This window comes from Oncorhynchus clarkii, unplaced genomic scaffold, assembly GCF_045791955.1.
Source record: "Oncorhynchus clarkii lewisi isolate Uvic-CL-2024 unplaced genomic scaffold, UVic_Ocla_1.0 unplaced_contig_817_pilon_pilon, whole genome shotgun sequence".
Taxonomy (NCBI): Eukaryota; Metazoa; Chordata; class Actinopteri; order Salmoniformes; family Salmonidae; genus Oncorhynchus; species Oncorhynchus clarkii.
Genome location: NW_027261148.1, coordinates 312,501 through 339,106, shown reverse-complemented (window position 1 = coordinate 339,106; position 26,606 = coordinate 312,501). Strand labels below are relative to the sequence as shown.

General features: G+C 43.1%; 1 protein-coding gene across 1 annotated transcript in view; it reads right to left on the bottom strand.

Moving 5' to 3' along the window:
- The window catches only part of LOC139405460 (semaphorin-5B-like), a 101,065-nt gene that overhangs the window by 55,184 nt on the left and 19,275 nt on the right, over nucleotides 1-26,606 (bottom strand). Inside the window, exon 2 of the mRNA XM_071147786.1 lies at nucleotides 3,495-3,715. Within this exon, the coding sequence (XP_071003887.1) occupies nucleotides 3,495-3,687 (193 nt within the window). The 5' untranslated portion in view covers nucleotides 3,688-3,715. The remainder of the gene's footprint in view (nucleotides 1-3,494; nucleotides 3,716-26,606) is intronic.

The following is a 26,606-nucleotide window of genomic DNA, read 5'->3' as shown; positions in this document are numbered from 1 at the left end:
TGGGAAGTTGACACTAAACGGTCGCTGGCTCAGGCCCTGCTCTGACTGTGTGAAATGTCTCTCCCCTGACGTTTTACCTGGAACATGGAGATGAGCCTTTCAGCCTGTGTCATCAACTGATTTTTCACCAGATATCAGTTCAAACCAGCTCCTGTAGATCCATTATGACAGTAGCAGGCTAACACAGTAGTAGCATGTTGACACATCTGTATCATATCAAGATCAGTGCGACTGTGAGAGCGGGTGGCTCAAAACCAAAAGCTGCCAAACCAGCAGATAATCTCTCCTTGAGCCCTGTGCTGAAACGCATGCTGACCCTTACCAGAGGCTGAGCTAACGCTAGCCTGCTTCATTAGATGGAGAATGAGAGACAGAGGGAGAGTTAGGGGGAGGGAGAGAGAGAAAGAGGCGGGGAGAGAAAAAAAGAGAGAGCGAGACACAGAGGAAGACAGAGAGAGAGCAAGAGACAGAGGAAGACAGAGAGAGAGAGGGAGAGACAGAGGAAGACAGAGAGAGAGAGCGAGAGACAGAGGAAGACAGAGAGAGAGAGGGAGAGAGAGCGGGTGTTAGAGAGAGATACAGAGATGGGGGAGACAAAGAGGTCATTGGGGGGAGGGAGGGATGTACCCAAAGCAATAAAGCCAGGGTTTGTTTTGGTGTCCTGATGTTAATGTAACTCGACACCCAGTCAAAACAGCCAAGGCTCGGGAATCTGCACCAATAGAAAGACTGTTTGATGGGCAAATATAAACAGTTTAGCTTAGATGCGTCCAACTGGGGACTTTAAATTGAGGAGATAGAGACACAACTTCAAAACAAATGGGAAAAGTCAGAGAAGGCGAGCAAAGACGTTCTCATATAGACGTGATATCAGCCTAAACTAGATTCTTGCAACAAAGTTCAGTGTACTGTATCTCAGCAACAGTTTAATATATAGATCATTTCTACAGACGACAGGTGATGTTAAGTGTATTTCAAAATCATAATACTGTAATATAAAAAGCCTCAGCCATTGAGATAGTATTGTAAAATGTGAAAGTCCACACCACTCCGCTAACACAGACAGACTGTTAATCAGAACCACTAGTACCCCAAACCTCACACTGTTAAAACAGACCTTTGGTTCTTTGTCCATAAAATAATCTTAATGCTCCCCCTGGGTAGGAATAATCTCCTTCAAAAATGAGAAATGTTACCCTGCATAAAGGTTAGTCCCTCTGAAACCTTTCAATGACGACGATATTAAAAATGAAAAATGGCACACAACTTCTGACAGCATTCGTATCACGCCATAAACATCCCCTTCTGGATAGAGTCGCTACTGTACGCTGCTATGAGCTCTTTACAAGATGTCTAACCTAGTTCTCACTCACACAATGTTGTGTAGTTGTGCCTGTTTCACACCAGGTCAGAACATACAGTGGCTACAGTTGTATTCTCTAGTAGATGGATCAATGAATAAATATATTGAATACTTTCATTTCTCATAAGGAAATGTGCAGCAACATACAGGCATGCTTGACACAATGTCACTGGATCTGAATGGCTTCAAATCAAATGTTATTGGTCACTTACACATGGTTAGCAGATGTTATTGGTCACATACACATGGTTAGCAGATGTTATTGGTCACATACTCATGGTTAGCAGATGTTATTGGTCACATACACATGGTTAGCAGATGTTATTGGTCACATACACATGGTTAGCAGATGTTATGGGTCACATACACATGGTTAGCAGATGTTATTGGTCACATACACATGGTTGGCAGATGTTATTGGTCACATACACATGGTTAGCAGATGTTATTGGTCACATACACATGGTTAGCAGATGTTATTGGTCACATACACATGGTTAGCAGATGTTATTGGTCACATATACATGGTTAGCAGATGTTACTGGTCACATACACATGGTTAGCAGATGTTATTGGTTACATACACATGGTTAGCAGATGTTATTGGTCACATACACATGGTTAGCAGATGTTATTGGTCACATACACATGGTTAGCAGATGTTATTGGGAGTGTAGCAAAATGCTTGTAAAAGGACTAGAAGCGAGGCAGCCCTCTCTGTCGACGCCATCTTTAAAAGGCTTCAGTCCATAGCCATGTTTGTATACAGCGGGAGATGGGCAACTGCTTCTTTTGTAGGCCTGCGATCAATTCCACCCCCAAAATATGTCAGTCACTGACAGCAACAATTCTTATTTACAATGACGGCCTACCCCGGCCAAACCCGGAGGATGCTGGGCCAATTTTCCACCGCCCTATGGGACTCTCAATCACAGCCGGTTGTGATACAGCCTGGAATTGAACCAGGGTGTCTGTAGTGACACCTCAAGCACTGAGATGCAGTGCCTTAGACCGCTGCGCTACTCAGGAACCCTGTGTGGGTAGGCAGACCCGCGAGCCACTCGGGAGCCCTGTGTGGGTAGGCAGACCCGCGAGCCACTCGAGAGCCCTGTGTGGGTAGCCAGACCCGCGAGCCACTCGGGAGCCCTGTGTGGGTAGGCAGACCCGCGAGCCACTCGGGAGCCCTGTGTGGGTAGGCAGACCCGCGAGCCACTCGGGAGCCCTGTGTGGGTAGGCAGACCCGCGAGCCACTCGGGAGCCCTGTGTGGGTAGGCAGACCCGCGAGCCACTCGGGAGCCCTGTGTGGGTACACAGACCCGCGAGCCACAGTGGCCCCTCATGATGAGTTCAGATTTCTTGTGGTCCCACCCACATCAGAGTTGCCCATCCGGTCTCTAGTAAAACAACAATAGCAGACAGCCGTGTTCCCTGAGGTACATAGTGATGCCAGTCTCAGCCACATTGAACCAGCATGTGACAAGTGTCTGATGATTGACAGTTGACTGACAGAACAGTTTGCCATTCTCCCCTCTCTTCCTCCCCCACCTCCTCTCCTCAGACCCCTTTCAGAAACTACACCCCTGAGGGGGGGAGCATCCTGGCAAAGGACAGACACTTTCTAACAGACATCCAAATGGAGTGGAAAGTAGTCTCTCTCTCTCTCTCTCTAGATAATGGAACCCTGAAAAGAGCTGACAGTGGAGGGAAGGAGCGAGGGAGCGGTTTTGGGGATGAGAGAGAGAAAGAATAGACAGCTCTCTTAAAAGGGAAAAGGCTCCAGAAATGAGAGGAGTCCAATTATCTACAATCACAAAATGTTGCTGTCCTTTCGGTTTCTCTTGGGCCAGACCCATATAGCTGGCGTTCCGGGCAGAGGAGTGATTGAGAAGGATGAGGCTGCAGAATCCTCAGAGGAGATAGCAGTGAATAGCAAACCATTGTGAAACGTCTCATTGGAATGATGATGCTAGTGAGGAGTAGATTTACAAAATGGTATTGGAAATCTGTCAAATACTTTCACTATGCTTGACTGAGCTGCCTGGAGCACCATAACCAATTGCATACTCTTAAAAATGAAAACCCTGCCTATCCGGCACAACAGGCAAATGCTCAAAGTATCTAATGTGCTCACCTTTGTATGGGACGATGGGATGAACTTTCCTGGTACACTCCGGTAGGGGCGGGAACGGGCTCTCAAAGTTGACCAATGGCTGCTGGCATAGACAGAGTGGCAGGCAGAGGAGCAGCAGTAGACCAACGGGAGGAAGGGACACAACCTCCCACAGAGACGTCACCATGGTTACGGGGCCAACCACGCCCACCATACCTCTAACTGGTCCTCACAGGACACACCTGAGGGAGGAAGGACAGAGCTGTCAGTCAAACATACACATGGCCAATGACGATTGATTATAACATACAGACAGCCAATCACATTGTCTTCTGTATAAAATGTATTTGAGCTTTTAGATATTTTTACTCCTTGAAAGATATGGGAAATCAAGGTAGCAAGAGCAGCGTGTCAACTGAACACCACAGACCATAGATAATAATATGTTTTACCTCTATGCCAGAATAGATCCATTTAACAAATCTGATCACTTCATTTAAACCTTTAGTGACCCCAAGCCTTCCTGACCCCTGGGACTTGTACTTTTGACTGTTTTATGGGCTGGCCAATTGACACCTGTCTAGTGTGCTGACATTGTTCAGAGCTGGAGTGAGTGGCCACCAACGCTGACCCAAATGACATTAGCGGGGTCAAAGGTTATAGCAACGCAACAGTAATTGAGCTACTCCCCCTATCCCAAACCCCAACAAACTTATCCTGTCATTACTGATAATCACACACATTCATTCAAATGAAGACAGACAAGCAGGGGTTGAGGGAACAGTGTGTGGTATGAAGATAGACAAGCAGGGGTTGAGGGAACAGTATGTGGTATGAAGATAGACAAGCAGGGGTTGAGGGAACAGTGTGTGGTATGAAGATAGACAAGCAGGGGTTGAGGGAACAGTATGTGGTATGAAGATAGACAAGCAGGGGTTGAGGGAACAGTGTGTGGTATGAAGATAGACAAGCAGGTGTTGAGGGAACAGTGTGTGGTATGAAGATAGACAAGCAGGGGTTGAGGGAACAGTGTGTGGTATGAAGATAGATATGCAGGGGTTGAGGGAACAGTGTGTGGTATGAAGATAGATATGCAGGGGTTGAGGGAACAGTGTGTGGTATGAAGATAGACAAGCAGGGGTTGAGGGAACAGTGTGTGGTATGACGATAGACAAGCAGGGGTTGAGGGAACAGTGTGTGGTATGAAGATAGACAAGCAGGGGTTGAGGGAACAGTGTGTGGTATGAAGGTAGATATGCAGGAGTTGAGGGAACCGTGTGTGGTATGAAGGTAGATATGCAGGAGTTGAGGGAACAGTGTGTGGTATGAAGGTAGATATGCAGGAGTTGAGGGAACAGTGTGTGGTATGAAGATAGATAAGCAGGAGTTGAGGGAACAGTGTGTGGTATGAAGATAGATAAGCAGGGGTTGAGGAAACGGTGTGTGGTATGAAGGTAGATATGCAGGGGTTGAGGGAACAGTGTGAGGTATGAAGCTAGATAAGCAGGGGTTGAGGAAACAGTGTGTGGTCCACCTTCATCCCCTTTAGCCAATAGAATAAGAGAACAATGGCCTATTTTCATAGAGTATAATAGTTTAGTATAGAATAGTTTACAATAAAATAGTTTAGTATAGAATAGTTCACAATAAAATAGTTTAGTATAGAATAGTTTACATTAAAATAGTTTAGTATAGAATAGTTTACAATAGAATAGTTTAGTATAGAATAGAATAGTTTACAATAAAATTGTTTAGTATAGAATAGTTTACAATAAAATAGTTTAGTATAGAATAGTTCACAATAAAATAGTTTAGTATAGAATAGTTCACAATAAAATAGTTTAGTATAGAATAGTTCACAATAAAATAGTTTAGTATAGAATAGTTTACATTAAAATAGTTTAGTATAGAATAGTTTACATTAAAATAGTTTAGTATAGAATAGTTTACAATAGAATAGTTTAGTATAGAATAGAATAGTTTACAATAAAATTGTTTAGTATAGAATAGTTTACAATAAAATAGTTTAGTATAGAATAGTTTACAATAAAATAGTTTAGTATAGAATAGTTTACAATAAAATAGTTTAGTATAGAATAGTTTACAATAAAATAGTTTAGTATAGAATAGTTTACAATAAAATAGTTTAGTATAGAATAGTTTACAATAAAATAGTTTAGTATAGAATAGTTTACAATAAAATAGTTTAGTATAGAATAGTTTACAATAAAATAGTTTAGTATAGAATAGTTTACAATAAAATAGTTTAGTATAGAATAGTTTACAATAAAATAGTTTAGTATAGAATAGTTTACAATAAAATAGTTTAGTATAGAATAGTTTACAATAAAATAGTTTAGTATAGAATAGTTTACAATAAAATAGTTTAGTATAAAATAGTTTAGTATAGAATAGTTTACAATAAAATAGTTTAGTATAGAATAGTTTACAATAAAATAGTTTAGTATAGAATAGTTTACAATAAAATAGTTTAGTATAGAATAGTTTACAATAAAATTGTTTAGTATAGAATAGTTTACAATAAAATAGTTTAGTATAGAATAGTTTACAATAAAATAGTTTAGTATAGAATAGTTTACAATAAAATAGTTTAGTATAGAATAGTTTAGTATATAATAGTTTAGAATAGAATAGTTCAGTATAGAATAGATTAGTGTAGAATAGATTAGTGTAGAATAGAATAGTTTACAATATAATAGTTTAGTATAGAATAGTTTAGAATATAATAGTTTAGTATAGAATAGTTTACAATAAAATAGTTTAGTATAGAATAGCTTAGTATAGAATAGTTTAGAATAGAATAGTTCAGTATAGAATATTTTATTATAGAATAGTATAGTGTAGAATAGATTAGTATAGAATAGTTTAGTATAGTATAGAATAGTTTAGTATAGAAAGGTTTAGTATAGAATAGTTTAGTGTAGAAAAGTTTAGAATAGAATCGTTTAGTTTAGTATAGAAAAGTTTAGTATAGAATAGAATACCGGAGCACCAAGTCTAGGACCAAAAGGCTCCTCAACAGCTTCTAGCACCAAGCCATAAGACTGCTGAACAATTCATAAAATCGCCACCGGACAATTTACATTCACTCTCCCTTTTGTACACTGCTGCTACTCGCTGTTTGTTTGTTACCTATGCATAGTCACTTCACCCCAACTACATGTACAGATTACCTCAACTAGCCTGTACCCCTGCACACTGACTCGGTACAGGTGCCCCCTGTATATACCCCCCCACACTGACTCGGTACAGGTGCCCCCTGTATAAACCCCCCCCACACTGACTCGGTACAGGTGCCCCCTGTATATACCCCCCCCCACACTGACTCGGTACAGGTGCCCCCTGTATATACCCCCCCCACACTGACTCGGTACAGGTGCCCCCTGTATATACCCCCCCCACACTGACTCGGTACAGGTGCCCCCTGTATATACCCCCCCCCACACTGACTCGGTACAGGTGCCCCCTGTATATACCCCCCCACACTGACTCGGTACAGGTGCCCCCTGTATATACCCCGCACACTGACTCGGTACAGGTGCCCCCTGTATATACCCCCCCACACTGACTCGGTACAGGTGCCCCCTGTATATACCCCCCCCACACTGACTCGGTACAGGTGCCCCCTGTATATACCCCCCCCCACACTGACTCGGTACAGGTGCCCCCTGTATATACCCCCCCCCCCACACTGACTCGGTACAGGTGCCTCCTGTATATACCCCCCCCCACACTGACTCGGTACAGGTGCCCCCTGTATATACCCCCCCCACACTGACTCGGTACAGGTGCCCCCTGTATATACCCCCCCCCACACTGACTCGGTACAGGTGCCCCCTGTATATACCCCCCCACACTGACTCGGTACAGGTGCCCCCTGTATATACCCCCGCACACTGACTTGGTACAGGTGCCTCCTGTATATAGCCTCGTTGTTGTTATTCTTATTGTGTTACTTGTTATTATGACCTTTTATGTTAGTCTACATCATAAATATGTTCTTCTTCTTGAACTGCACTGTTGGTTAAGGGCTTGTAAGTCAGCATTTCACGGTAAAGTCTACACTTGTTGTATTCGGCGCATGTGACAAATAAAGTATGATTTGATTTGAATAGTATAGAATAGTTTAGTATAGAATAGTCTAGAATAGTGTAGAATAGAATAGTATAGAATAGTGTAAAATAGAATGTATAGAATAGTATAGTCTAGAATAGTGTAAAATAGAATGTATAGAATAGTATAGTATAGTCTAGAATAGTGTAAAATAGAATGTATAGAATAGCATAGTATAGTCTAGAATAGTGTAAAATAGAATGTATAGAATAGTATAGAATAGTGTAGAATAGAATAGTATAGAATAGTCTAGAATAGAATAGTGTAAAATAGAATAGTATAAAATAGTATAGAATAGTCTAGAATAGAATAGTGTAGAATAGAATAGTATAGAATAGTCCAGAATAGTGTAGAATAGAATAGTGTAGAATAGAATAGTGTAGAATAGAATAGTCCAGAATAGAATAGTGTATATTAGTCCATCAGAGACTGACATTCTTCTTCTGTTCTGCTCCCAACACCCCCAAGACGGACAGACTCAAACAATTACACTACATCTGTTACTGTAAACTTCTGGTGTAGTTATTCAACCGTGTGTCTCTCCTGCATGTTGTGGGCACAGATGTGGAACCCTCCTTCCTCTTTAAAGATGTGGAGCAAGTGAAGGGAGAAGGAAGCATTGAGCGTAAGTTGCTGCAGTCCTAAACATCTGGCCCTAGCTAGCTGCTCACAGCAGCCTTGGAGACCACTGGAGTTGGCAACTTGGCACAAGTCCAGTCTAAAACCATCTGGGTGCTTAATGCCCCACTATCACCATGGGCATCAGCAGACGCTGGCACACACACTGTACTGTACATCACTGAGGAAAACACACACACACAATCGTGCTTGCACACACACACACACTCACGGACACTCACGGACACGCACGGACACACACACACACACACACACACACATGCTCCTTCTCACATTCCCTCTCTCCCCAATGTCCTTGTTGTAGTGCTGAAGGACTGGAGAGTTTTTAACAAAGTAAAGTTGATCATTAATGTTGGCAGTGAACCATAAGAGGCGTTCAGCCACAACTGTAATGACTTGGTGTTTGGGCGCCAAGCAGCTGCCAGGGGTGTGTGTGTGTGTGTGTACATGATCAGAGTCAGGTATCTTGGATGAGAGAAGGGAGGGTCTCCTTCTGTTGATTATGGCAGTAGATACAGTAGGTTGTCATGGTAACAACATGTATTGCTGATGGAGATGATTAGTGATGTGGATGATTATGAACAGATGCATTTTTTATAGAGTGTCTTAATTAGGAGTTTGTGATGTAGCCTATACATGTTGTACACTGAGGGTACAAAACATTAGGAACACCTTCCTAATATTGATTAACAAAACATTAGAAACACCTTCCTAATATTGAGTTGCACCCCCTTTTGCCCTCAGAACAGCCTCAATTCGTCAGGGCATGGACTCTGCAAGGTGTTGAAAGTCTTCCACAGGGAAGCTGGCTCGTGTTGACACCAACGGTGTCACGACTTCCACCGAAGTCGTCTCCTCTCCTTGTTGGGGCAGCGTTCTCCTCTCCTTGTTGGGGCGGCGTTCTCCTCTCCTTGTTCAGGCGGCGTTCTCCTCTCCTTGTTGGGGCGGCGTTCTCCTCTCCTTGTTGGGGCGGCGTTCTCCTCTCCTTGTTCAGGCGGCGTTCTCCTCTCCTTGTTGGGGCGGCGTTCTCCTCTCCTTGTTCCTTTCGGGGTTCGGCGGTCGACGTCACCGGCTTTCTAGCCATGGCCGCTCCATTTCTCATATATCCATTTGTTTTGTCTTGTTCCATTACACACCTGGTTTTCATTCCATAGTTACTGCATGTATTTAGGCCTCTGTTCCCCACCATGTCTTTGTGTGTAATTGTTTATTGTTATGTGGATTTTGTCAGGCGCTACACTTTTACTATGTTCTGTGTTTTTGGCACGTTATTGTTCTTATGTGCTGTCATATTTGGACCGGATTTAAAGTGCGCCTGTTTCTTACACTCTGTGGAACCCAGACACAGTCCAAACCCTCCTACCACCCAGCCAGCAATAAATCAATCATGCAACACAACTTTGATTATAGGCTTTACTCCAGGCCCTCTGTTGTCTCTAATTGGCCTTTGGATCTAAGTCCTGACCAGGCAAGTTACTCATTAAACTGCTGCCCTACACAGTGTGTGCATCCCAAATGGCACCCTATTCCCTATAGAGTGCACTACCTTGGACCAGAGCCCATGCAATACAGTTCTGAAGAACCATGAATCAAACTGGACAATAGAGGCTAGTGGTCCGTGTCACAGTCTCACAGCTGGGCAACTTCTAGCCAATGACTCTCCACCAGTTATGAATAGATGTTAGATCTCAGCAGTGGTTGAAAAAGTACTCAACTGTCATACTTGAGTAAAAGTAAAGATACCTTGATAGAAAATGACTCAAGTAAAAGTGAAAGTCACCCAGTAAAATACAACTTGAGTAAAAGTCTAAAAGTATTTGGTTTTAAAATATATTTAAGTATCAAAAGTAAATTAAATTGCTCAAATGTATCAAAAGTAAAAGTATATTTTTTATTGAGACGGATAGCCAAGGGCACACTACAAAACTAATTTACAAAGAAGCATTTATGTTTAGTGAGTCCACTAGGTCAGAAGCATTAGGGATGACCTGGGATGTTCTCTGGGAGTGTGTGAATTGGACCCTTTTCCTGTCAAAATGTAAATAAGTACATTCTTTTCTTTAGGAATGTAGTGAAGTAAAAGTTGCCAAAAATATGAATAGTAAAGTAGAGTATGAATACCCCAAAAAACTACTTAAGTAATACTTTAAAATATGTTTACTTAACTACTTTACACCACTGGATCTCAGTATGGAGAAGTGTTTAGGCTTCTAGCCAATGGCTCTCCACCAGAGAATAGTTTAGGGGCTGGTCCAGACAGACAGGGGAGAGTAGGGGCTGGTCCAGACAGACAGGGGAGAGTAGGGGCTGGTCCAGACAGACAGGAGAGAGTTGGGGCTGGTCCAGACAGACAGGAGAGAGTAGGGGCTGGTCCAGACAGACAGGGGAGAGTAGGGGCTGGTCCAGACAGACAGGAGACAGTAGGGGCTGGTCCAGACAGACAGGGGAGAGTAGGGGCTGGTCCAGACAGACAGGGGAGAGTAGGGGCTGGTCCAGACAGACAGGGGAGTGTAGGGGCTGGTCCAGACAGACAGGAGAGAGTAGGGGCTGGTCCAGACAGACAGGAGAGAGTTGGGGCTGGTCCAGACAGACAGGGGAGAGTAGGGGCTGGTCCAGACAGACAGGAGAGAGTAGGGTCTGGTCCAGACAGACAGGAGAGAGTTGGGGCTGGACTGCCCTGTAGCCTGGGTTTTTTTGAGGCAGACATGGCCCTGATAGGAGGGTGTCTGTAGCTGTAACCCTAACACCCACACACCTTCCCCACACACACACCCCCTCCACGTCTTCTAATGAGCGTTACCCGTTCTCCTCTCATCTCCCTCCACTCTCTCCAGACCCCCTAAAGTCAGGTCTGTATTGACCATGTCTAATCCACCTCAATGGCCCAGACCCACAAAATCCCTCTAAAGCCTACTCCCAAACCAGGGGTGGCATCTCTAGAGCCCTCTATGATCCAGCTCCATTCAGATATGAGCCTGAACCAAAGAGAGGAAGAGAGAGGGAAAGAGACGGGAAAGGGAGGGAGGAGAAAAGGAGGGAGCGAGGAGAAAAGAAGAAGACAGAGAACAATGTGTTGTAAAAGCACATAAAGCTCCTTTATACGGATGCCAAGTCCTTTTATGGACGTATCAAATGTGATCATCTGTGAAAGATGAGACAGTCTAACTACTGGGTAGAGCGAGAGATGATGTGTCAACCATGGTGAAAACCCCCTGATGGAAGGAGTGGATAAATGCTGCGTTGGTGGCCTGTCTGGGACAGCCGTGGGACTACAGTACTGTATATACTGGAACAATGAGGATGTGCTGCTAACAGGGGCGTAATGACCAACAAACAGCATGTTTAAAGTCAACGCTTAATGAAGGCTTCGTAAACCCTTTATAAGGCCTTCGTAGATGCTTCACAAAGGTTTTATAAGCAAAGTCACACTATATAACAGGTGTTAAGGATATATCTGGATATGTGGTATAACCCTTTTTCCCATCCTTTACATACCATTTATTGATTAATGATCTGTGAAGCATCTGTGAAGGTCTTAAAAAGGCTTTTAAATGGTTGCCTGGTTTAAAGTGGGACCACAGCTTTTACATGGAATGACAAGGCACTCTCTCTGGAGAGGGAGCAGAGCAAGGCCTGGCAGACAGAATCTATCCCCCCCTTTCTCTCACAGCCATGAGATGCTTTACATGTTTTTGGCCAATGAAAGTCTAGACACAACAACTACCACACCATACTGGCAGTTCCTAGAAATGTGTCTTGTTAAAGGTTTCAGAATGTCAACTATTTCACTTATGGCTAATTCTCAGAGAAGTGTTCCTTCTATCAATATATTACTAACATTGTAACTACATTAGCACTTGGTTGTACAGGGGTTTCAGCAGACTCTGAACTAATGCCTCATTTGGGAAATTAAATGTTGGCTTTATGGACGGAACGGAATGGAATTAAAAGGATTTGGAGATCGACAAATAGTGAGGATCTGGAGTGAAGTTTGAAGAAAAAGTATAAATCTGATAAACCAGTCAATGTGTGAGAAATGACACCACAATATACACCATTATGCTGCTACCTTTATCCACCATTATGCTGCTACCTTTATACACCATTATGCTGCTACCTTTATCCACCATTATGCTGCTACCTTTATCCACCATTATGCTGCTACCTTTATCCACCATTATGCTGCTACCTTTATCCACCATTATGCTGCTACCTTTATCCACCATTATGCTGCTACCTTTATCCACCATTATGCTGCTACCTTTACCCACCATTATGCTGCTACCTTTATACACCATTATGCTGCTACCTTTATCCACCATTATGCTGCTACCTTTATACACCATTATGCTGTTCCCATTATACACCATTATGCTGCTACCTTTATACACAATTATGCTGCTCTCATTATACACCGTTATGCTGCTCTCATTATACACCATTATGCTGCTACCTTTATACACCATTATGCTGCTCTCATTATACACCATTATGCTGCTACCTTTATACACCATTATGCTGCTACCTTTATACACCATTGTGCTGCTGCCTTTATACACCATTATGCTGCTCTCATTATACACCATTATGCTGCTACCTTTATACACCATTATGCTGCTCTCATTATACACCATTATGCTGCTACCTTTATACACCATTATGCTGCTACCTTTATATACCATTGTGCTGCTGCCTTTATACACCATTATGCTGCTCTCATTATACACCATTATGCTGCTACCTTTATACACCATTATGCTGCTCTCATTATACACCATTATGCTGCTCTCATTATACACCATTATGCTGCTACCTTCATACACCATTTTGCTGCTACCTTTATACACCATTATGCTGCTACCTTTATACACCATTATGCTGCTACCTTTATACACCATTATGATAATATATTTTGGTCAGGGCTCACTTGACAAATATATCCCTATCTTAATGATAATAAATAAATACAATGCACTTCTCATAATGAAAACTCTTTATGAGACCAAAACACTACGTTTTTCTGAATGTTTCCTGAATAAAAAACAAAATAACTAATTGTATTCACTTCAATTATTCACTAATTGTATTCACTTCTCAGAAAAGAGGACCAAAAAAAAGTATACACTTAGATACTTACATGGACAAAACAAGTATACACTTAGATACTTACATGGACAAAACAAGTATACACTTAGATACTTACATGGACAAAACAAGTAAACAACTAATGTTCTCCAGTCCCAGTCCAGGCTCCAGTGGCCTGCTACTAACTGCTCTTTCCCCAGATGTTTCCCTGTGAATCACCAGTGTGTAAGTCTTTATTGATTTCCTGCCCTGACCTGTTGTGTTCCGTTGTTCCCTCTAATGCTGTAGCTAAACACTGGCCTGTGAAGTCTCTCCTCACACTCACTCTGTCCCGGATAAAAGGCTGCTCCTACTGGCAGGCTCCCACGACTAGTCGCTGTTTTAACTCAACCTAACATTCTACATGCTGGCAAGGTGTCTGTTTAAAACCACATAAACAAGATTACTTTGCTAATCTGAACAGTGAGTGGAGTAGGATAATTTATTCATTATTTCCTTAAGAAAGCAGGGAGCCTCGTCTCTGCTGGACAGGGACAACAGAGTACCCTTTCCATATCCACACCATTACTATCAAGCAACATCTTCAAGACACACATTTACATGACAACAATAAGATGAATCAGTGAGATATTAATGATATATTGTACTTTATAAACTGGGTGGTTTGAGCCCTGAATTCTGATTGGCTGAAAGCCATGGTATATCACACCGTATACCACGGGTATGTCAAAACATTTAGTTTTACTGCTGTAATTACATTGGTAAGCAGCTTAAAATAGCAATAAGGCTCCTCTGGGATTTGTGATATATGGCCAATATACCACGGCTAAAGTCTGTGTCCAGGCACTCCGCATTGCATCGAGACTACGAACAGCCCTTAGCCATGGTATATTGTCCCTATACCACACCTCCTCGGGCCTTATTGCTTAAGTATATGATAGGGCTAAGACTGTTAATGTTGTATCAGAGAGTATGCAGTGTTATACAATGGGTGGGTCTAATCCTGGATGCTGATTGGTTAAAACCGCATTACAGCCGGTGTCTATTCCACAAGTTACCACCGGCTAAATCTATGATGTTGAAATGCCTATTTACTCTGCTCCATCTGACTGTGCAATCCACTGTCTCATCAGCCCAGCCAGGCAATTTATATACTAGATCTACCCTGTAAAAAACATCTAGACATTATCTCCCATTTCTTTTAGACTAACATTTGGTTTTCAACAGCGCAGATTTGTAATAAACTTGCTGTCTGTCTCTCTGACATTTCCAACATTGTTTCAATATTGAAATTCGATCTCCAGGTAAACTAGGGTAATGAATATGTCGGGAGTCGGGACGAGACAGACAGACTGGCAGCTTTTCTCAGCCAGCTGAAATCATGAATCAGGAACATTTCTATGGATTATTACAAAGAAATACAGTTAGTTTGCTGTCATTCCAGCTTCAGTTTGAAGTGATTGTGTTAGCTGTGTAGTTGGCTAGCTCCTCTGAACAGTGTCCTGGAGAGAGAGCAAATGTTCTATGCCAGGCGAAATTTCTCATCATTAGCTCATTGTTATAAATGTATTCAGATAAAATCACTTGACAACAGCTTAAACAAACGCAAATGCAGCTACTTTGCTATTATTCTAGCTGCACGTGACTGTGTTCGCCGAATTAGGCTAGCTAGCATTCAAGGTATAAGAACGTTGCCAGCCATCATTAGAACAAACAACTCCACAGATTTAGAACAAAGAAACTTAACGACTGGGTCAGGCAAACGAACCGTGTCGGGACCATATATCAGGGAAGGATCTAATAGTGCGGATACATTCATCAAAATAATGTGTTTAATGAAAATATGTCAGTCATTATGTGAATATGTCGGTAACCCGTAGTTATAAAAGTGAAAATGGGGGAGGGGGGTCAATGTGTCACGACTTCCGCCCAAGTTGGCTCCCCTGCCTGTTCGGGCGGTGCTCGGCGGTCGTCGTCACCGTCCTACTAGCCGCTACCGATCCCTTTTTCGTTTGTCTGTTGGTTTTGTCTTATTAGTTTCACCTGTGTGTATTCTGGTTTAATTAGCTTCCCTATATGTAGTAGTTTGACCCGCCCTTGTTTTGTGCGGGATTGTCTTTTGTTACGTGTGCACATATTAGGTCGTAGTGTATTTTATTTTCTATACTGGACACCCTGTGGTTTTGGGTTGTCTGGTATAGTGTCCTGCGCCCTGTATTGTATTGGGCTTATCAGTTTGGTGTGCAATAGTAAAGCACTTTACTCCGTTACTCTCTCTCTGCTGTCTCACAGCAGGAAAATATTGATGCAGCAACAGGGTGATCAAATTAAGATTCTACATCTATACATGCCTCCCATTCAAGCCTTCCACGAAAACCAACAATACAGCAAAACAGCATGATAACTTCTGTCTTCTTGACTTCTAAAGGCTTGATGCAAGTCTCTATCTACCTTGTGCTTCAGAGTGGTACAGCTGAGCCTGGATAATGGTCCCTGTCTCCCTGAGTCCCTGCATCCCTGAGTCCCTCTCCCTGAGTCCCTGTCTCCCTGAGTCCCTGTCTCCCTGAGTCCCTGTCTCCCTGAGTCCCTGCCTCCCTGTCTCCCTGAGTCCCTGTCTCCCTGAGTCCCTGGTCCCTGAGTCCCTGTCTCCCTGGTCCCTGAGTCCCTGCATCCCTGAGTCCCTGTCTCCCTGTATCCCTGAGTCCCTGTCTCCCTGGTCCCTGAGTCCCTGTCTCCCTGTCTCCCTGAGTCCCTGTCTCCCTGAGTCCCTGTCTCCCTGAGTCCCTGTCTCCCTGAGTCCCTGGTCCCTGTCTCCCTGAGTCCCTGTCTCCCTGAGTCCCTGGTCCCTGAGTCCCTGCATCCCTGAGTCCCTGCATCCCTGAGTCCCTGTCTCCCTGAGTCCCTGAGTCCCTGTCTCCCTGAGTCCCTGTCTCCCTGGTCCCTGTCTCCCTGGTCCCTGAGCCCCTGTCTCCCTGAGTCCCTGTCTCCCTGAGTCCCTGTCTCCCTGAGTCCCTGAGTCCCTGTCTCCCTGAGTCCCTGTCTCCCTGAGTCCCTGAGTCCCTGTCTCCCTGAGTCCCTGGTCCCCGAGTCCCTGCATCCCTGAGTCACTGCATCCCTGGTCTCGGAGTCCCTCAGCTAATGGCTGCTATCAGGCAGAAGAGAGAGCATTCAGCCCAGGATTCAGATTTGACACCTTCCTACTGTGACTGCATCCCAAAGGGCACCCTGACCCAACATCAGCATCTAATGTCAACCTCACCCTACACCGTTGGCTACAGTGTGAGAGGCAGGTCATTGTGTGGGTGGGTCACTGTGCCCCTTCTCCAACAGAGAGAATGACCTGGACTCTGGAGGCCGAAGGCCCTGGCTGCAACCTGCTGGGTGCTCAGCAGTTGTGAACTTGTGATGATTAATGAACCAACTAGTGCTGCCATTCAATTGCTGAACTTGCCTTTGTTGCTAAAAGAGCTCTGGCTGTGAGAGGGGGCAGAGAGAGAGAGACAGACAGACAGACAGAGGCACAGAGGGGCAGAGAGAGGCAGACCCAGGCGAGGCCCAATGTTCTGACCGCTTTGTTCGTTGACTTGAATAGGGGAACAGGTGTCAGCTCCCTGCCTCCCTTTTTTTTTGTACTGAATGACGGCAACTTCTTGACACGTAAATGACGCAATTACAAGGGGACTGAGGCTGGGTAATTGGGTAGCCGATTGACAGGGGTTTCGCCCCAATCAGACCTGTGTTCAAATAGTGTTTGTTTTCTTTCAAATGCTGTGAGGGTTTGATTGAGCCTAACTGGAGATGCCAGATGGACGGGGTTTGCAGTTTGCAATTTTGGGACTATTTTGTTAGTTACATTGCGCCAGGCAAGCACAGCTAAAGTATTTAAAAGAAAACAAATACTATTTGAAGCCAGGTCTGTTGACGATCCAAATCATTCACACACACACACACACACACACACACACACACAGGGCTTTACATGGGATTATGAGAGTGTGTGACAGCTCTGTGAGGGTGCCTCTGTGTTTCCCACACTCCCCGGGGAGAACCCCACTGTCCTGGAGAAGGACTGTACTACCACGTGGCTGTGCACCCCACCAGACATGCCACCAGGGGTCTTTTCACAGTCCCCAGGCCCAGAACAAATTCCACGAAACGTACAGTATTGTAAAGACCCATGAGCGCATGGAACTCCCATCCATCTTATATACAGTATTATACAGAGACATGAGCGCATGGAACTCCCATCCATCTTATATACAGTATTATACAGAGACATGAGTGCATGGAACACCCTTCCATCTTATATACAGTATTATACAGAGACATGAGCGCATGGAACTCCCATCCATCTTATATACAGTATTATACAGAGACATGAGTGCATGGAACACCCTTCCATCTTACAGTATTATACAGAGACATGAGGGCATGGGACTAACTGGTTGTGTGTATGTAATGGCATGTGACCTACTGGTGTGTATGTAATGGCATGTGACCTACTGGTGTGTATGTAATGGCATGTGACCTACTGGTGTGTATGTACTGGCATGTGACCTACTGGTGTGTATGTAATGGCATGTGACCTACTGGTTGTGTGTATGTAATGGCATGTGACCTACTGGTGTGTATGTACTGGCATGTGACCTACTGGTGTGTATGTAATGGCATGTGACCTACTGGTGTGTATGTAATGGCATGTGACCTACTGGTTGTGTGTATGTACTGACATGTGACCTACTGGTTGTGTGTATGTACTGACATGTGACCTACTGGTTGTGTGTATGTACTGACATGTGACCTACTGGTGTGTGTATGTACTGACATGTGACCTACTTGTGTGTATGTACTGACATGTGACCTACTGGTTGTGTGTATGTACTGACATGTGACCTACTGGTGTGTGTATGTACTGACATGTGACCTACTGGTTGTGTGTATGTACTGACATGTGACCTACTGGTGTGTGTATGTACTGACATGTGACCTACTTGTGTGTATGTACTGACATGTGACCTACTGGTTGTGTGTATGTACTGACATGTGACCTAATGGTGTGTGTATGTACTGACATGTGACCTACTTGTTGTGTGTATGTACTGACATGTGACCTACTGGTGTGTATGTACTGACATGTGACCTACTTGTTGTGTGTATGTACTGACATGTGACCTACTGGTGTGTATGTACTGACATGTGACCTACTTGTTGTGTGTATGTACTGACATGTGACCTACTGGTTGTGTGTATGTACTGACATGTGAACTACTGGTTGTGTGTATGTACTGACATGTGACCTACTGGTTGTGTGTATGTACTGACATGTGACCTACACACACACGCTACATGTTAATGTTTTTAAATGTATGTAAATTGTAGTCTTGTCTGTAATGTATTTTTCGTTCTGTGTCGGACCCCAGTTAGAATAGCTGTCCCCATTGGCGTGGGCTAATGGGAGATCCTAACCAATCAAATCAAACCACAACTAGCTGCACATACTAGCTTTCTGTGTGTCTGCGTGTGTGTGTGGGGTGTGTGTGTGTGTGTGTGTGTGTGTGTGTGTGTGTGTGTGTGTGTGTGTGTGTGTGTGAGCTTGCGTGTGTGTCAGTCTGCCATGTAATGATTTCAACAAAGTAAATAAACATGAGATAATAATGAAAGTTAACCATGTGAATTACTGGTAGAAGAGATTTAGAGTTGAAGTCGCTCAGCCTGCTCAGCCCTGGTCTGTCTTCTACTACGACTCTCCCTGTCAGCTAAAAACATTATTTGAAGACAACTAATCTTTTGTGGGAAGGAATAAACAAAACACCGTTTTAGGAAGTGGACAAACATGCTGATCTAAAACAGGAGATTAGAAGTCGTTTTATTTTTAATGCCACTATGTTACGTGTTCTGTGAGCCGTTTAAAAACTCTGTTCTGACTCTTAACTACTGCTACTCCTAAACAGACCCCCTCTCTAAACCAGACCCCCTCTCTATAGCATACCAGACCCCCTCTCTATAGCATACCAGACCCCCTCTCTATAACAGACCCCTTCTATAAACCAGACCCCCTCTCTATAACAGACCCCTTCTATAAACCAGACCCCCTATCTATAGCATACCAGACCCCCTCTCTATAACAGACCCCTTCTATAAACCAGACCCCCTCTCTATAGCATACCAGACCCCCTCTCTATAACAGACCCCTTCTATAAACCAGACCCCCTCTCTATAGCATACCAGACCCACTCTCTATACCAAACCCCCTCTCTATAGCATACCAGACCCCCTCTCTATAACAGACCCCTTCTATAAACCAGACCCCCTCTCTATAGCATACCAGACCAACTCTCTAAGCCAGACCCCCTCTCTATACCAGACCCCCTCTCTATACCAGACACCCTCTCTAAGCCTCTCTATAGCAGACCCCTCTCTAAACCAGACACCCTCTCTAAACCAGACTCCCTCTCTAAACTAGACCCCCTCTCTTTAACAGACCCCCTCTCTATAACAGAACCCCTCTCTATGCCAGACCCCCTCTCTAAACCAGACCCTCTCTCTATACCAGACCCACTCTCTAAACCAGACCCCCTCTCTATAACATACCAGACCCCCTCTCTATAGCAGACCACATCTCTATAACAGACCCCTCTCTATAGCAGACCCCCTCTCTAAACCAGACCCCCTCTCTATACCAGACCCCCTCTCTATACCAGACCCCATCTCTAAACCAGACCCCCTCTCTATAACATTCCAGACCCCCTCTCTATAGCAGACCCCATCTCTATAGCAGACCCCTCTCTATAGCAGACCCCCTCTCTAAACCAGACCCCCTCTCTATACCAGACCCCCTCTCTATACCAGACCCCCTCTCTATACCAAACCCCCTCTCTAAGCCAGACCCCTGTCTATACCAGACCCCCTCTCTAAGCCAGACCCCTGTCTATACCAGACCCCCTCTCTAAGCCAGACCCCCTCTCTATACCAGACCCCCTCTCTAAGCCAGACCCCTGTCTATACCAGACCCCCTGTCTATACCAGACCCCCTCTCTAAGCCAGACCCCTGTCTATACCAGACCCCCTGTCTATACCAGACCCCCTCTCTAAGCCAGACCCCTGTCTATACCAGACCCCCTCTCTATACCAGACACCCTCTCTAAGCCATACCCCCTCTCTATACCAGACCCCCTCTCTATACCAGAGGTATACCAGACACCCTCTCTAAGCCTCTCTATAGCAGACCCCTCTCTAAACCAGACACCCTCTCTAAACCAGACCCCCTCTCTAAACCAGACCCCCTCTCTATAACGAACCCCCTCTCTATAACAGAACCCCTCTCTATGCCAGACCCCCTCTCTAAACCAGACCCTCTCTCTATACCAGACCCACTCTCTAAACCAGACCCCCTCTCTATAACATACCAGACCCCCTCTCTATAGCAGACCCCATCTCTATAACAGACCCCTCTCTATAGCAGACCCCCTCTCTAAACCAGACCCCCTCTCTATACCAGACCCCCTCTCTATACCAGACCCCCTCTCTAAACCAGACCCCCTCTCTATAACATTCCAGACCCCCTCTCTATAGCAGACCCCATCTCTATAGCAGACCCCTCTCTATAGCAGACCCCCTCTCTAAACCAGACCCCCTCGCTATACCAGACCCCCTCTCTATACCAGACCCCCTCTCTAAGCCAGACCCCCTCTCTAAGCCAGACCCCCTCTCTATACCAAACCCCCTCTCTAAGCCAGACCCCTGTCTATATCAGACCCCCTCTCTAAGCCAGACCCCTGTCTATACCAGACCCCCTCTCTAAGCCAGACCCCCTCTCTATAACAGACCCCCTCTCTATACCAGACCCCCTCTCTATACCAGACCCACTCTCTAAACCAGACCCCCTCTCTATAACATACCATACCCCCTCTCTATAGCAGACCCCATCTCTATAGCAGACCCCCTCTCTATAGCAGACCCCTCTCTATACCAGACCCCTCTCTATAACAGACCCCCTCTCTATAACAGACCCCCTCTCTATACCAGACCCCCTCTCTATACCAGACCCACTCTCTAAACCAGACCCCCTCTCTATAACATACCATACCCCCTCTCTATAGCAGACCCCATCTCTATAGCAGACCCCCTCTCTATAACAGACCCCTTCTCTATACCAGACCCCCTCTCTATACCAGACCCCCTCTCTATACCAGACCCCCTCTCTAAGCCAGACCCCTGTCTATACCAGACCCCCTCTCTAAGCCAGACCCCTTCTCTATAACAGACCCCTGTCTATACCAGACACCCTCTCTAAGCCATACCCCCTCTCTAAGCCAGACCCCCTCTCTATACCAGACCCCTCTCTATAACAGACCACCTCTCTATAACAGAGCCCCTCTCTATACCAGACCCCCTCTCTATACCAGACCCCCTCTCTATAACATACCAGACCCCCTCTCTATAGCAGACCCCATCTCTATAGCAGACCCCTCTCTATGACAGACCCCCTCTCTAAGCCAGACCCCCTCTCTATAACAGACCCCCTCTCTATAACAGACCCCCTCTCTATACCAGACCCCCTCTCTATACCAAACCCACTCTCTAAACCAGACCCCCTCTCTATACCAGACCACCTCTCTACAGCAGACCCCATCTCTATAGCAGACCCCTCTCTATAGCAGACCCCCTCTCTATACCAGACCCCCTCTCTATACCAGACCCCCTCTCTATAGCATACCAGACACCCTCTCTCAGCCTCTCTATAGCAGACCCCCTCTCTATAACAGACCCCCTCTCTGTACCAGACTCCATAAAGCCTACATACCACCACTAGGCCCTGTTCAGTGGGGAAGAAAATGTTAGTGAAATGACAATAAATGATCTGAACTCCTCCAATAACAATAACACATATTTTTAGTTTTCGACTGCAAAACGTTTTGCTATGCTGGTTCCCACTGAATGCAACCTAGTATTATTGGAGCCATGTGGGCCATTCAGAAACGTTGTGGGATGGTTGGGTTCTCACAGTTCAGTCAGGCATGTTAACCATCACATCGTTTAACCACAGGAAGGAATCTTTCACCCACATGATCTTTAACCTGGCCACTAACTATCACCACTTAGCCGTTCTTTAGAACAACAAATAATTTTTCCCTTTCCTTCCCTCCAGGCCTCCACCTACATAAATCATTCCATAGATATATCATTCCATACGTAAATCATTCCAGAAATATATCATTCCAGACATAAATCATTCCATAGATATATCATTCCAGACGTAAATCATTCCAGAAATATATCATTCCAGACGTAAATCATTCCATAGATATATCATTCCATACGTAAATCATTCCATAAATATATCATTCCAGACATAAATCATTCCATAAATAAATCATTCCATACATATATCATTCCAGACATAAATCATTCCATAAATATATCATTCCAGACGTAAATCATTCCAGACGTAAATCATTCCAGACATAAATCATTCCAGACATAAATCATTCCAGACATAAATCATTCCATAAATATATCATTCCAGACGTAAATCATTCCATACATATATCATTCCAGACATAAATCATTCCATAAATATATCATTCCAGACATAAATCATTCCAGACATAAATCATTCCAGACATATATCATTCCAGACGTAAATCATTCCATACATATATCATTCCAGACATAAATCATTCCATAAATATATCATTCCAGACGTAAATCATTCCAGACATAAATCATTCCAGACATAAATCATTCCAGACATAAATCATTCCAGACATAAATCATTCCAGACATAAATCATTCCATAAATATATCATTCCAGACGTAAATCATTCCATACATATATCATTCCAGACATAAATCATTCCATAAATATATCATTCCAGACATAAATCATTCCATAAATGTATCATTCCAGACGTAAATCATTCCATAAATATATCATTCCAGACGTAAATCATTCCATAAATATATCATTCCAGACATAAATCATTCCATAAATATATCATTCCAGACATAAATCATTCCATAAATATATCATTCCAGACGTAAATCATTCCATAAATATATCATTCCAGACGTAAATCATTCCATAAATATATCATTCCAGACATAAATCATTCCATAAATATATCATTCCAGACATAAATCATTCCATAAATATATCATTCCAGACATAAATCATTCCAGACATAAATCATTCCAGACATAAATCATTCCAGACATAAATCATTCCAGACATAAATCATTCCAGACATAAATCATTCCATAAATATATCATTCCAGACGTAAATCATTCCATAAATATATCATTCCAGACATAAATCATTCCAGACATAAATCATTCCATACATAAATCATTCCATACATAAATCATTCCAGACATAAATCATTCCAGACATAAATCATTCCATAGATAAATCATTCCAGACATAAATCATTCCATAGATATATCATTCCATAGATATATCATTCCATAGATATATCATTCCATAGATATATCATTCCATAGATATCATTCCATAGATATATCATTCCATAGATATCATTCCATAGATATATAATTCCATAGATATATAATTCCATAGATATATAATTCCATAGATATATAATTCCATAGATAAATTATTCCAGACATAAATCATTCCATAGATAAATCATTCCATACATAAATCATTCCATACATAAATCATTCCAGACATAAATCATTCCAGACATAAATCATTCCATAGATAAATCATTCCATAGATAAATCATTCCATAGATATATCATTCCATAGATATATCATTCCATAGATATATCATTCCATAGATATCATTCCATAGATATCATTCCATAGATATATAATTCCATAGATATATAATTCCATAGATATATAATTCCATAGATATATAATTCCATAGATAAATTATTCCAGACATAAATCATTCCATAGATAAATCATTCCAGACATAAATCATTCCATACATAAATCATTCCAGACATAAATCATTCCATAGATAAATCATTCCATAGATAAATCATTCCAGACATAAATCATTCCATAAATATATCATTCCAGACGTAAATCATTCCATAGATATATCATTCCAGACATAAATCATTCCATGCTTAATATGAAGTTTATCTGCAGAATTTGTATAACGCTGAAATCTCTCTCTCACTATCCATCCATTGTAATGGATCATATTCACAGAGTAAACACATGGTAGCAGAACGGACATTGTAATGGATCATATTCACAGAGTAAACACATGGTAGCAGAACAGACATTGTAATGGATCATATTCACAGAGTAAACACATGGTAGCAGAACAGACATTGTAATGGATCATATTCACAGAGTAAACACATGGTAGCAGAACAGACATTGTAATGGATCATATTCACAGAGTAAACACATGGTAGGAAAACAGACATTGTAATGGATCATATTCACAGAGTAAACACATGGTAGGAAAACAGACATTGTAATGGATCATATTCACAGAGTATACACATGGTAGGAAAACAGACATTGTAATGGAATCATATTCACAGAGTAAACACATGGTAGGAAAACAGACATTGTAATGGAATCATATTCACAGAGTAAACACATGGTAGGAAAACAGACATTGTAATGGATCATATTCACAGGGTATACACATGGTAGCAGAACAGACATTGTGGACACGTTCCCCTGCCCAGGTGTTGTTGATACTTGCCAGAGCTTACAACACCTGGATAGGTATTTTACCTATCAGCTAACCATCATCTGTTATTGCAATCTGGTGCCCTACGGCATAGTCGATGACGTGGCACACAACCATTGCGTTTGGGGAACAGGCGTTCGGTCACGGCTCAACCCTGAAATCAAGAAACAGCCATTGTAGCCGAACCCTGATGGATCTATAGAACTGCCAAGTTGTTGACTGAACGGAGTGGTGTGAGTTTCTGAAACTAATGCAGATCGATGACATGGCAATGAAGCGTCACAATTTCCCAATTCAGATGTCTTTCCTCCTTTTTCTCGTCAGTAGAGAGAATACAATGAGAGCGTTCTCACACTGACCCTTCAGGTGACCGTGAGGTCTCTGTGTTGGACACTACACTCAACACTTGTTCATACTCAGTCACATTACCAGATTTCTAAAATGACACAAATGTTCCTTACTTTGATATACTGACCCCCTATGTCTAAGTGGTCCTGTCTTGATGTTTTATAAGGACACCCTATGTCTATGTGGTCCTGTCTTGATGTTTTATAAGGACTCCCTATGCCTATGTGGTCCTGTCTTGATGTTTTATAAGGACTCCCTATGTCTATGTGGTCCTGTCTTGATGTTTTATAAGGACTCCCTATGCCTATGTGGTCCTGTCTTGATGTTTTATAAGGACTTCCTATGTCTATGTGGTCCTGTCTTGATGTTTTTGCTTACTGTCTATATTATAATATTATCAATATCTATAATATATTTAATATATTCTGTATTAGAGCACAATAAGAAAAGGGAAAACTTATTTGCTTCCTAATTTAGGAGCCACTCCTCGTCTCTGGGAAGGATTGGACTCCTTCCAAACATGATTAAAAGGAATGGGTAGGACCCACTGGCCCCGCAACCCCCAAATTCCACCCGGAACAAAGAGGGTCGCAAAACAACAGCCCTCCTCCTAAACACATCGCTCTAAAATGAACTTCTGGGCTTCCTCATCCTCACTGCCCAACTAGGCTGCTGTATGATACTGTATTATTAGGCTACAGCTAACTAATAAAACCCAGACCCTCAGAGTCTGAACAGGGGTGTCCCACATTTTGTTAGGTCAACTCAAATGTGACTATGAATATTTCCTCAACGCCAAGAAATGTCTGAGGCGGTGTGATGTTTTTTTTGTTGTATTTTTTCCCTCCAAGGTCCTTCCTCCTCGTGTGAAAGCCTCCTCTGTTAGACTTGCCAAGTATCTGCCAATGGTGGCTCTCTTTTACAAGTGAATGGACTTGTTTAGCCACAGTTAAAAGACACACTAACATGCCATGGCTGAAACACAATGGCTGCGTGGGTCATTTGCCAAAGCTAATGATGCTACTTTGTCTGGACTAGCCTAGGAGACTAGGGAGGGAGATAACCGAATGATAAACAGGACTAGACTGGGGAGAGATAACAGAATGATAAACAGGACTAGACTGGGGAGAGATAACAGAATGATAAAATGGACTAGACCAGGGGGGAGATAACATAATTATAAACAGGACTAAACTGGGGGGAGATAACAGAATGAGAAACAGGACTAGGAGGCTGGGG